The 13,629-nt window shown below is 36.7% G+C and overlaps 1 protein-coding gene and 1 long non-coding RNA gene across 2 annotated transcripts in view; both read left to right on the forward strand.

The window, feature by feature from the left end:
* The window catches only part of LOC148129296 (uncharacterized), a 189,073-nt gene that overhangs the window by 75,467 nt on the left and 99,977 nt on the right, over window positions 1-13,629 (forward strand). The gene's annotated exons all lie outside the window — the stretch shown is intronic.
* LOC148129297 (vomeronasal type-2 receptor 26-like) lies at window positions 6,722-7,667 on the forward strand. Its single transcript, XM_087948181.1, has one exon. The coding sequence runs from the start codon at window positions 6,731-6,733 to the stop codon at window positions 7,625-7,627; it is 897 nt and encodes a 298-aa protein (XP_087804307.1). The 5' UTR covers window positions 6,722-6,730; the 3' UTR covers window positions 7,628-7,667.

Raw genomic sequence — 13,629 nt, forward strand, 5'->3', positions numbered from 1 at the left:
AAGGTGAAAAATAAAAATGGTAGAGAGTAAAAAGCCCAATGGTAGTAAAAAGAAAAGGAGAGAAAAATTCTTCAGGTTCTTCTGAACCTTAATCCAATCAGTAATTAAGTAAAAAGGAAAGAAAGAAAAAACAAAAAGAGGTTTAAAAAGGCAAAAGAGAATAGAAGAAATTCTTCAGGTTCTTCAACACCTTAATCGAGTTAAGAAGTCTCAAATAAAAAAAAAAGACATAAAAAAGAACCAAAAAAAATGGATGGAAAAGCAAAAAATCCCAAAGAAGAAAAGAAAAAGAAAGAAAAAGGAAAACTTTTGAGGCTTTCCCTTTAAAATAAAAAGCATAAGTGGGGATATTACAAAAATAAAGGTTTCAAAAAAAAAAGTACAATGAAGCTGGTAAGGAGGGGGTAGCACAACTTAGAAAAAAATAAAAAGGACACATTGTACTTTATTTAATTGTCCAAGGCTCCTATTATGACTTTCTTCTCCACAAACTTCAAAACCAAGCTTCAATGTTGATAGAAATCCAGAAGAACACCTGTAATAACACTCTCCCATGCTCTTCCCTCTATCTTATCACGTTGCAATGTCCTTGAAATGGAGTCTCAGATCTTTCTTTCTCAGCTTTCTCAGCTTTGTGTAAAAAATTTACAAGCCTCTAGTTGGCCGTGTTACAAAGTTTCTTTCTCTCACTTTCCCCCTCCTTTCCCAGGCAAAACGGAATGGAATTTTTTTTTTTTAAAAAGGAGAATATATATATATATATATATATATATATATATATATATATATATATATATATATATATATATATATATATATATATATATATATATATATATATATATATACACACACACACACTAAAGGGAGCCTCTAACCTAAAGTATTGCAAAACCAAAAAAGAGAAGAAACAGTAAATGTAAATAGAAAAAAAACCCAGTGCAGTTAGCAAATACAAAATCACAATAGAAGTCCAGCAATAAGAAGAAAAACAAAAACAACGAAGCCTTACTTTGACATTTCCGTTTAAAACCGCCACTTATTCAATTCAGCCGAAAACTTTTACATATTCTTCTTTTCCATTAGGGTGTCCTTTTAAGTCTTAAAATAATAATAATAATAAAAAAGTTCTCACCAAACCGGCACACTTTCTCTTTCAAACGTCTTCCGTTTCGGAGCTGTCCCAACTTCAGCAGCTTTAATAGCTGCCTCTCTGCCGCCAGCAAGAAGAGCTTCTCCTGGATCGACCAGGGACTTTGCGATATCCCTGGGATCTACAGGATGCGCTCTTCACTATCGCCATCTCTTCGGGATGGTTTAGGTCCGTTTGGACCGTTCAGAGGCAAAGATATCGGCTGCAATCTCAGACCTCCGAGATTGCAAGCCGTACCATTGTTACGCCAGCTCTGCCCTCCAGGCAGTCTTGATGTGATGCCTGTGTAGTATCTCACTGATTTTGTCTGTAGTACCTCTTATGTAGGGCAGGACAGCTGTTCCACAGGTCTGTTCATCTTCTAGGTCTCCATTATGTCTCAGTGTGTTTTTGTGGATCAAGCCGGTGATTTTGCTTTTGTGGAAGCTGTTGGCTGTCCGTATTTTAGCCAGGGTGCATTGTTCAGTCTTTATGTGTGTCTTGTCTACCAGGCGTTTGGTTCTAGCAATTAGTGTTTTGGCCACGGAGTTTATCTGTGCTGGGTGGTGGTGGGATTGGGCATCGAGGTAGAGGTTGGTGTGTGTTTTCTTCTGGTATATGGTGTGACCTAGTGTGCCATCTGTTCTTTTGTAGATTAGTAAATCTAGGAATGGTAGTTGTTTGTTTTGGTTTCCATGGTGAACTTGATTTTGGGGTGCGTGCTGTTTAGGTGTGTTAGGAAATTGTTTAGGTTTTCTTTTCCATGGGGCCAAATCACAAATGTGTCATCGATGTACCTTAACCATAGTTTGGGTTTGTGGGTGGCATTAGCCAGGGCTCTGGATTCAAATTCTTCCATGAACAGGTTTGCAATGATGGGTGACAGTGGTGATCCCATAGGGGCTCCTTCAATTTGCTTGTATCTTTGTCCTTTGTATATGAAATATGTGTTGGTTAAGCAGTGTTCTGTTAGTTCCATGAGGTGTTTAGCTGGTTGGTATTTATTTTTGATGATTTCAAGAGTTTCTTTTATTGGGACTTGAGTGAATAGTGAAACCACGTCGAAACTTACAAGCAGATCTTCTTGTTCCACGTGTAGATCTTTGATCATTTCCAAGAAGTGGTATGAGTTTTGTACATGTGAAGCTGCTGTGTCAGCATGGGGCTGTAGCTGTTTTGCTAAGTGTTTAGCTAGGTTTTGTAGTGGTGCTCCTCTGGAGCTGACCATGGGTCTGAGAGGTATGCCTTCTTTGTGTATTTTTGGGAGGCCGTATAGTTTGGGGCATCTGGAAGATTTTTCTCTTGGGATGATCATCTGTTGGATCTCTTTGCTCATGTGGCTGGTTATAATCTTCCTCTTGGTTAATTTTTCCAGATATGTGGTTGGGTCCGTGTTTATGGGTTTGTATGTGGAGTCTTGGAGTAGGTCTGTCAATTTTGTTTCATAGTCTTTTCTGTCCATTACTACTGTGGCATTCCCTTTGTCTGCTGGAAGTATGATTATGCTGCTATCTCTTTTCAGGGCTTGTACCGCTTTAATTTCTTCTTTCTGCAAGTTGCTTTTGGGTGGTTTGCTTGTGCATAGTAACTTGGTGTCTTATTGTGTTAGCAACTTGGTGTCTTATTCTATCTATGCGCAAGCAAACCACCCAAAAGCAACTTGCACAAACGTTGCTACAACTTTAAAAGCACAACTACAATGACATGGAAAAATACCCGAACAAAGCTGAATAACATACATACATACATACATACATACATACATACATACATACATACCAAATACAAGCGCAATGGATATGACCTTGTTGATGACCCTCACTCTGTCAAGGACCTTGGAGTTCTCATATCTAATGACCTAAGCACCAAAGCTCACTACAACAGTATTGCCAAAAAGGTTTTAAGAGTTGTAAAATTAATTTTATGAAGCTTCTCCTCTGGTAATACTCTTTTGCTAACTAGGGCATTCAAAACCTTTGCTAGACCAATACTTGAGTTTAGCTCTGCTGTCTGGAATCCACACTGTATATCAGACATAAATACAATTGAGCAAGAAGTATTTTACCAGAAGAGTACTACATTCCTCTGTTCGCAATAGAATACCCTACACCAATCAGACTTCAGATTCTAGGCTTAGACAACCTTGAACTACACTGGCTAAGATTGGACTTAAGCATAGTCCATAAAATCATATGTTACAATGTCTTGCCAGTTAACATTTCAGCTTTAACCGCAACAACACAAGAGCACACAACAGATATAAACTTAATGTAAACCACTCCAAAGTTATAGCAGAAAAAATATATAACTGCTTAATAATCACTTGGAAATCGCCCAGAGATACTGGAAGGTAGACAATACATAAATTTAATTTGGTAGAAGCAGTAATAGTAGTGGTACTAGAGGTAGCAGTATAGTAGTAGCAGCAGCAATAGTAGTAGTAGTAGTATTCCTTTGGCAGGTAGTAAACCTTAAGTTTGAAATACCTGTGACATAGGCATACCAAAATATTTCTATGCCAAAGGAAAATTTAGTCTGTTTGTTTGAAATACATTATCTGCTAGTTCTTAGTATCCTTTTAAAACTGAGCTGACTGAAATATTTGATTGGGGAAGGAAATAATGGGACGACCAATAATGGAGTGATAAAATAATTAAATAACTTCTGAGTATAGCAAAACTCTATTCCCAGCCAAACAATTTTCACTGTTTGCACCACTTTGGTAATAATCCTTGCCAAAACTTCATTTCCTCCAGCTTTACCATTTCCTAAGTCAAGTCTCCTTTAACAACTGTGCTGGAGACCTAGTATGTTTTGACAAGAAGGGTGAATTGCTAGCTGGATTTGACATTATCAGCTGGGTAACTTTCCCTAACAAATCCTTCATGAAAGTAGAAGTGGGACAAATGGATCCTGAAGCACTATAAGACAGAGGGTTCTCCATAAATGAAAGAAAAATCACATGGCCAGTCCATTTTAACCAGGTAAGACCAAACTAAAGTTTCCAGTTTGAAAATCAAAATAAATAGCTCTTTTTTCAGCAATTAACATTTGCCAGTATTGTTATAATAAGTGTCTGGAAGAGGACAAACTTGACATTTTTGATCCAGTGTGTGAAATTTTAGCAAAGCTAATTTGCAAAGGGAATAGAATAGAATAGAATTCTTTATTGGCCAAGTGTGATTGGACACACCAGAAATTTGTCTTGGTGCATATGCTCTCACATAAAAGAAAAGATTACATTCATCAAGAATCATAAGGTACGACACTTAATAATAGTCATAGGGTACAATAAGCAATCAAATCATACTAGGAAACAGTCAGTATAAATCATAAGGATATAAGCAACAAAGTTACAGTCATACAGTCATAAGTGGGAGAAGATTGCTGAAAGTAGGGATGGGAAGATTAATCGTAATAGTAATACAGACTTAGTGAATAGTTTGACAGTGTTGAGGGAATTATTTCTTTAGCAGAGTGTTGGTGTTTGGGATAAACTGTCCTTTTGTCTATTTGTTTTGATGTGCAGTGCTCTATAGCATCATTTTGAGGGTAGGAGTTGAAACAGCTTATGTCCAGGATCTGAGGGTTCTGTAAATATTTTCACAGCCCTCTTTTTGACTTGTGCAGTACATAGGTCCTCGATGGAAGGCACATTGGTAATAATTGTTTTTTCTACAGTCCTAATTATTTTCTGAAGTCTGTGTCTGTCTTGTTTGGTTGCAGAACCAAACCAGACAGTTATAGAAATGCAGATGACAGACTCAATAATTCCTCTGTAGGACTGTATCAGCAGCTCCTTGGGCAGTTTGAGCTTTCTGAGTTGGCACAGAAAGAACATTCTTTGTTGTGCTTTTTGATGATGTTTTTCATGTTGTGTCCATTTTAGGTCTTGAGATATGATAGTGTATAGTAATCCTAGTGTTAATACACATGTTTGTATTAAGATAGTTATTCAATGTTTCAATTTGCCCTTCTAATGCCAATCACAAGAATAAATAAAAAAGCAGAGAAAAATAAAGTGGATAACAATGAAATAAATGCAGTAGTGTAAGGCATGTGACAAGGCAATCAGCACGCCTTGTCCTTTAGAAAGACATCATTCTCACAAATGATTTATTTATTTTGTTAGACATTTATTCTGTCTTTATTACTTTATAGAGAATTCAAGATGGAGAACTTATCAAATATTCCTTCCTCCTCTTGACTTCCCCACAACTACAATCTAAGAAGTGGTTTGGGCTGGGAGAGAGTGTCTTGGTCACTCAGCCATTTTTTCAAGCCGAAAATTGGACTAAAACTCAGAGTCTCTTGGTTTCTAGGCCAGCACCTGAACTACTACTTTGTTTAAGAAGGAGGAAGAAATGTCAAAATAACTTGCAAGAATTGCATGCAAAAGCAGGGTTGAAGGAAACAAACTTGTAAAGTTGGAAACACCACAGATAACATTTCAGAATAATCTCCCATAGAATGATGCAAAAGACAGGAGAGGTTATAGCAAATTGCAATCTGAGCTGGACCTGTTAATAGGAAAAGAGACTAGAATGAGCAGCAATACTTTGCAAGATGCATCAAACCTGCAGTCAAGATGTTTGTTATTTATTTGCAAAAGGCAACTATTCTTTTTATTTGAAAACTACTTGCTCCGAGAGGTGAGCAGATGGATGTGACAAGGAGTGGCGGGCGGGCGGGGGGCAAGGCAGAGCCAGACATGGCAAGGAGAGGATAGGCAAGATGAGGTGCCCTTTGACGTGAGTTACATTGAGTTGGCCATGCCCATTCATCCATGCCTACCCAGCCAGTCATTAGGGCAGAGAATCAGTTGTTAAATCATTTGAATCCCACCACCAACATTGAACAGGCCTGAAGTCAAATACAAGCATCAACAATACATGCTATTTTAGACCATTTGTTATATGTGCACATATCTGCACAAACGGACGAAACTACTGAATATTTCTCAGAAGTTTATGATGCATGTACTGATTTCTGAAAATGGTTGGATTCAAGGGAATAAAATGTTTTTCTCTCTCTCACTCTCTTTAATGATAGACCATACCTCTTACTCTGTGCAATGATCATTGCCTACCAGGCTCCAGAAAGAAAATGAAGGAAAGGGGGCCTTTTTGTTGCTATGATTGTAATATTTGTCCATCAAGAAAATTTTCAAATGAAAGAGGTAGGAAATATTGAATTGTTATATTTATGCGTGTGCATAACTAAAGTTTGTATCCCTAAAGACAGCCACAGAGATTTCACACAGAGATATCACACACTTAGAGGTCATCTCTCATTATTTGTGAGAGTCCCATTCTAGATGAGCTCTCCAATAGCAAGTTTTAACAAATATCTATTTAACAGAGATGTGAATAGTTGTTAATGTTGCTGAACTATATCTGCCAGCACTTCTGGCTTGGAGGATTGAAAATAATGAATGATGAGAATTGTTGCACATTTCAGTTACAACGTCCATAGTTGTCCACTGAAGTTTAATGACATAGGATATTTTCTATTAGTAAATATTTCTCAATAAGCAAAAGTATGCAAAATTTGAAATACTGCTATGAATTCTGAAATACTACACATATTTTCACAGATATGGATGACTGCTTAGACTGTCCAGAAGAACAGTATCCAAACAAGGAAAAAAACTTGTGCATTCCAAAGGATCTAAATTTCTTGTCTTACAATGAAACTTTGGGCATCACTTTGGCTGTTCTGGCTTTATCATTTTCTGTGACCACAGTGGTGGTACTTGTAATTTTCATAAAACATCGGAATACTCCCATTGTCAAAGCTAACAACCGGAATCTCACTTATCTTCTCCTTGTCTCCCTCTTCCACTGCTTCCTCTGTTCCTTGCTATTCATTGGTCAGCCCCAATTTCTGACCTGTCTTCTTCGTCAAATTGCTTTTGGGATCATCTTCTCAGTTGCTGTCTCTTCAGTTTTGGCCAAAACCCTCACAGTGGTTCTAGCTTTTATGGCTACTAAGCCAGGATCAAAAATGAGAAAATGGGTGGGGAAAAGATTTTCAAATTCTCTGATTCTCTGTTGTTCCTGCATTCAAGCAAGTATTTGCTTATTGTGGCTGTGCATTGGCCCTCCGTTCCCAAATTTGGACATGCATTCTCTTCCGGAAGAGATTGTAGTTGAATGCAATGAAGGATCAGGCAACATGTTCTATTATATTTTAGGATATATGGGATTTCTTGCTCTCATCAGCTATATTGTGGCTTTCTTTGCTCGAAAACTGCCAGACTCTTTTAATGAAGCCAAATTTATTGCTTTTAGCAGGCTGGTGTTTTGTAGTGTATGGGTGACTTTTGTGCCAACTTATCTGAGCACAAAAGGAAAATACATGGTAACTGTGGAGATCTTCTCCATCTTGGCTTCCAGTATAGGAATATTGGGATCTATCTTTTTCCCTAAATGCTACATAATCATACTGAGACCAGAACTCAACACAAAGGAGCACCTAAAAATGAAAAATTAACAATTACTGCTATCCATTGATTTGAAGAAGTTAGCACTGGCTTTAAGAAGAAAGTTTGGGAGATAGAATGTTGCTCAGTTGTGAGGAGAAAGAAAATGTAAGAAACGAATATAACTCCAGCTTGATCTCACTGTCCTGAAAATGGAGAAAGGGGATCCTTTGGAGTAGCTATGAAATGTCTGTAAATATAACATATAACAATGAAGTAATATTCCTCTAATCCCTGCAGCATCAATTTTGTGGCCTGGCCTACTTGAAAATATTGACATGTTATTTGGAAGTAAATATATTTGATTATATTATTTCTTTTTCAGCCCTTAAAGTAATGCATCTTGTCAGTCAAGAGGCAAAGGCAAGATACTGTATTTATCTCACTGTATAAAACATATATTTAGGTTCACTTTTATCCTCCATTTCATATTTATTTCATATTACATATCCTCTCATTAAAATATTTCAATTATGACTGCTCTATGACAAGTACAGTGAAAGGCAGATTAATAACCATTGTTAAAGATAAAACCCACAATAGATGAAAATAAAAAGTACAATGGGCAATGAACATGCCTTCTCAGCGTCTGTGGAGGTGAGAAAAAAATGATTGGCTGGTTAGAGCGTAGAGGATGGTGAATTCTGAGAGTTGAAGGCCACACATCATAAAATTGCTGAGGTTGAGAAACACTGAGCTCAAAATTTTAAGTGTCAACTCCTTTATTTGAAGCCACAGTAAGCTAACCCATCTCAACCGGTCTGATTTCTTGGCCAACCTGCTTCACAAAGTGAGGCATAAAAAAGTATGAAGATGATAATGGCTAATTTATTTATACCTAAAAAGGGAAACTATTTGTAACTGGGGACCCCATGTATGCTCTCCCATCCATGTACAGTGAAACCTTGGGTCGGAAATGTTTCTATTCATGACCAAATCAGGTGACGACCAGAATTTTCAGAAAATTTTTGTTTCTAGTCACAAACACATCTTCACGTGGAGACTAGACACAGCTGCAGCAATTTTCCCTGCTGTGATGATTTCCCTTTCGGTGCCATTTTTTAATCTGCACATGCACAGACGGTCATGCTTCCGGTCACAACCAAATTGGGTTGCGACTGTAGTCTTGGAATGAATTATGGTCATGACCCAAGGTTCCACTGTATTCTTAGATACTTCAGAGATAATTGTATGGTTCTTTTGGTCATAAGAATGCAGTACAAGATAGCCTTCCGGTTGCATGGCTTCGGTGGCAGCAGGAATTTGCGACAGCTCGTGATTCCTGCTGCGCTTGCTGCCAAGGTGCCCCCGATCCAAATGGGTCTGGGGGATATGGCTGCCCTGTAGAGGCAGCTGAAGAGAGAGGGGATCCGGACAGGGGTTTGGGGGTGTTGTAGACCCCCTCCCCAGCCGGAAAAACCCCTTTTTCCCAAGGTGGTGGAGCGGCGGTCAGTGATGGCCGTCACAAAGAAGCCTGCAGCCGGGTAAGATTTGTGCTGGAGGAAGCTGAAAGTGAAAGTGTTGGCTGAGCCGAGACAATAAGAACTCTTAAATACCCTTTAAGCTGAACTGCTTGAATTGCCTGAGGATATATTGTTTCCCAAAGAAGATCGGAAAGCTGCGGTGAGCTGAAGGGGAAGCTTTCTATTTACTCTCCCTCCCCATAGAAATAACAGACGGAGATCTGGAATATCTACTTGGGCACCGAAGGTAACTCAATTTGAAATTTAAAGCCAAGGGATAAAGGATTTCTGGACATTGGATTTAAAAAACTTAAAATTCCTTTTATTTTTTACAAGGGGAAGGGAAGAGATAAAGACTCATTATAAGATTGTACTGAAGGAGATTGCTTTGAGCCTATAAGAACAGGATTAAAAGACATTAAAACTTCTAGAAGATCATCTTGGAAGTGTGTATTTGAACTCTACCCTAAAGGAGGTGAAAAGATAGAAAGAAGAAAGTGCTAAATGAAACTGTTTGCTCTGATTTGGCTTGCTTTGTGACTGTGAGATTTCTGTGAAAGCTTGTTTAAAAAAAGGGATTAAGGACATTAGGGTTGCGTTATAAAAGAAAGAAAGAAAAAATGGCATTATCTTTTGAAGGACTATAAATTGAATTTCAAAGACTGAAAAAAGAAGATAAGGGCTCTTCTGGATCTATCTTTCATTTTTTGGAAATGGCGATTTCTACCCACAACGACAGGATGAAGGAGAAACCATCTTTATGGACATACGCACTTAGTGGAGGAAGAAAAGCGGAAGGGGGACAAGGAAAAGATGAACTTAGAACTTAAAAAAGCAACCAAGAAAAAGAAAAATGAGATGAAAAAGCGATATGATGTCAGAAAGCAACAGAAAAGAGAAATACAACAGAGAGGGAAGTAAGAGAGTGAAATTGGAGAGATGGGGGTCAAAAAGTTAGAATGGAGAAGAAAGAAAGGGGAAAAGGAAAGAGAAGTCATAAAGGCTTTAAACAAGATGCTAAAAAATGAATTTTTTTCAGAGATAAGGGGTGAGATAATTTTTTTTAAAATGATTCTGCAAAAGTACATAAGAATGCATTGTAGATATTAGTATTTGAAGCTGAGTTAGAAAATTAGAATATTATATGATTTAAAAATGTATTAAAGGGAAGCCATGATTTAATTATAGAGTTTAATTTCTTATGAAATATTATCTTTATTGTTTAAGAATTAATAATAGAATTTAATTTCCTATGAAACATTGTTTTTATTGTACTATAAACTTAATATTTCTTTTTTTTACTTGTTTTTAGTTTTATTATTATTTATCAAACTCAATATTATTTGTTTGTTTTATTATTTTGAAATGAAATACTTTGAATGTATGGAGCAGAATCAGCACGGAAAATATGTTTTATTTTAAGTGTTATTTAGGGGGAAGATAAAAAGTTGTCATACTTCAATTTGGGTTTACAGGAGAAATATTGTATTAGATAGAAAGGATAAGTAGGTGATTGAAAGAAAACGGACCAAAGATGCAAATACAATTATTTAATTGAGAGGGAATAAATAAAACAGAATTAGAAGAATGAGTAGGAGAGAGAAAATATATGGAAAATTAGAGAATGCTAAATAAGATATGAGATAGTATATTAAGTGAGTATAAATTTTGATTGATGTCTGTATAAAAAGAGTTAACTCGGGGTAAGCCACCTTCCAAAAAGAAGTTTTATGTATTTATGTTTTGTGTAATGTTTGTTTAAGTCTGATAGGATGTGGAAGAATACTAATGAAAATATATTAAGGCAGAAGAAATATGATTAAATAGAAGGAAAGGGAGTAAAAATAAGAAGTTGAGTAGACAAGATAAATATATATATAGAAGTGTGATAAATTTGGAATTATCTTCTTTTCAAATAAGATGGTTTATTTGTTTCTTCTAGAAAAGATATTTTATGTCACTACATCCTATGTTTTGTTTATGTGTGTTAAAAAAAATTAATAAAGTTTGTTTGTTTTTAAAAAAAGAATGCAGTACAAGCTATTTAATGGATAAAGTCAATGGACTATTCACTCCATCATAGTATTTGCTCAATGGAGCAAAGGGATGCCTACAGGAAGCTTAAACATGGATACAATGCCCTTAAAAGCCAATTTATTTCTTGTCCTGGAAGTATGAGACCAATTTATGTCTCGTAGCCACTGATAAATTTATCTTCAGTGGTCTGCAATGCTTTCTAAGATACTGGACATCACAAGATCATATGGAAGCAAATTATTTAGCTGGATATGTTATTTAGCAGTACTCTGTTCCTTGGGCAGAATTCTCCTTAACAGACCTTCTTACTTCAGTTTGTTTAAATGTTGGTTCCAAAGACCTTTGTTGGCCATGTAAAACATATATTTACTGTGAATTATGTATCCTCTTAGCATATTGGAAAAGAATTATTGATAGCAATCTTCCAATATCAAGGAGACTGTCACAAACAAAATGGGGTCAACCTATTCTCCAAAGCCCCTAAGAACAGGACAAGAAGTCATGGATAGAAACTAATCAAGGAGAGAATGAGCCTAGAACTAAGAGAAAAAAATCCTAACAGAACAATTAATCAGTGGAAAGGTTTATTCCAGAAGTCACAGGTACTCCATCACTGAAGGTTTTTAAGAACAGCCATTTGGGAGGTGGAGCCAGCTGCCAGAGAGAGTGGAAGTGTGAATGGAGATCTTTGTTTCATCAATCCACTTTTTCCCTGTGTTCATGGGACTTGTTGGAGTCAAGGAGATCCTAGAGTGATAGCCGGAAGAGTGGGCATCTTGTGGAATGCTTCCGAGCAGCGTTTGTGGTGGAACACGATTAGAAAACCAACAAGAACTAATCAAGTGGACGAGGAGGAAGATAGTCAGCAATGGCCGACTGAACAGCCTGACAGAGGGGCGAGGCTAGGGATGAATCAGCAGAATGATGGTGGAGCGGCTTTTGACTAAATTATTCACTGGGCTTCTTCTGCAGATGAGGAAGTGAAAGGGAGTGCTTTTTTTAGTGATTTGTGGAATGAGCTCTGGCAGAAGAGAAAACCCAGATGGACTGGAGGAGAAGCGGTGAGAGATCAGTGGTGGCAGAAGGATCAGCAGGAAAAACCAGACAGTAAGCTGAAGTGGAGATAACAGTAATTCTGGATAGTGTTAAATGTGGTTTGTCAATCTGAGAGCTGCAGTGAAGAGAGGAAAGTTTGCTTGATAGCTGATAAGAAGAAATGTGAACTTGTTGCTGTTTAACAACTTTTTGAGAAGAGGACAAAGTACTGAACTAAAATTGAGTTGTTATAAGTGACTGAGCACTTTTGGACAGCATTAAGATCCACCAAAGGAAAATACATGGTAGCTGGGGAGATCTTCTCCATCTTGGCTTCCAATATGGGAATATTGGGATCTATCTTTTCCCCTAAATGCTACATAATTTTACTGAGACCAGAACTCAACACAAAGGAGCACCTAAAAATGAAAAATTAACAATTAGTGCTATCCACTGATTTGAAGAAGTTAGTACTGGCTTTGAGAAGAAAGTTGGAGAGATAAAATGTTGCTCAGTTGTGAGAAGAAAGAAAGTGTATGAAAAGAATATAGCTCCAACTTGATCACAATGCTCTTAAAATGGGGAAAGCGGATCTTTTGGAGTAGTTATCAAATGTCTGTAAATATAACATATAACAATAAAGTAATATTCTTCTAATCCCTGCAGCATCAGTTTTGCAGCCTGGACTACTTGAAAATATTGATATGTCACTTGGTAGAAAACATATTTGATTATAATATTACTTTTTCAGCTCTTAAAGCAATGCATCTTGTGACCTGAACAAGGGCAAGATATTGTATTTATCTCACTGTACATAATTGTACTGGGAATCCTTGCACCACCAGATTTGTGACCTATCCTACTTGAAAAGATTGATGCAATTACATAAAGGTTCAGTTATAAAAAAAGCATACTACTAGGATACTATTAGATACCAATAAACAGTACCTAGAGCATGTTACTCCAGGTGGAACTGGCAGAGAGAATTGGAGAAAGTTGGACCCAAAAATATTCTGCTCTTATATAATGTAGAACTTTGTAGATTGCATGAGTTACATCAGCAAGCTATTAACATTTATCAATTAAGCAGACAGAGGCATGTTACTATTTACTACATTTTGAACTGTTCTCAGAATGTCCAATAAATTGTAATATATGTTTTACTTTTGTCATATCAATATACCTTGGTGCATTCAGCAGCCAGGTTTCAATGTCATATTCAAGCACAACATATACTAACATGATTTAGTTATCATGCAATTTCTCTAAATCAAATATTGTACTATTTTGTTGGATTGATGTTTCTAGAAATTATTCTTAGTTTAATTATTTAATAAAATATAACAGTTGCTACAAAATCAGTCATATCATTTACTCACTTTTGCAGCAAATATATTTTTACACATTTACAAGGTTTTCATGTAAGGAAGAGGAAAATATGTGGAAAGCATAAAATATAAAATGTAGAGGAAGGAAAG

This window comes from Notechis scutatus, chromosome Z, assembly GCF_049901735.1.
Source record: "Notechis scutatus isolate UNSWTSFEM ecotype Mainland chromosome Z, rNotScu1.2, whole genome shotgun sequence".
Lineage (NCBI taxonomy): Eukaryota > Metazoa > Chordata > Lepidosauria > Squamata > Elapidae > Notechis > Notechis scutatus.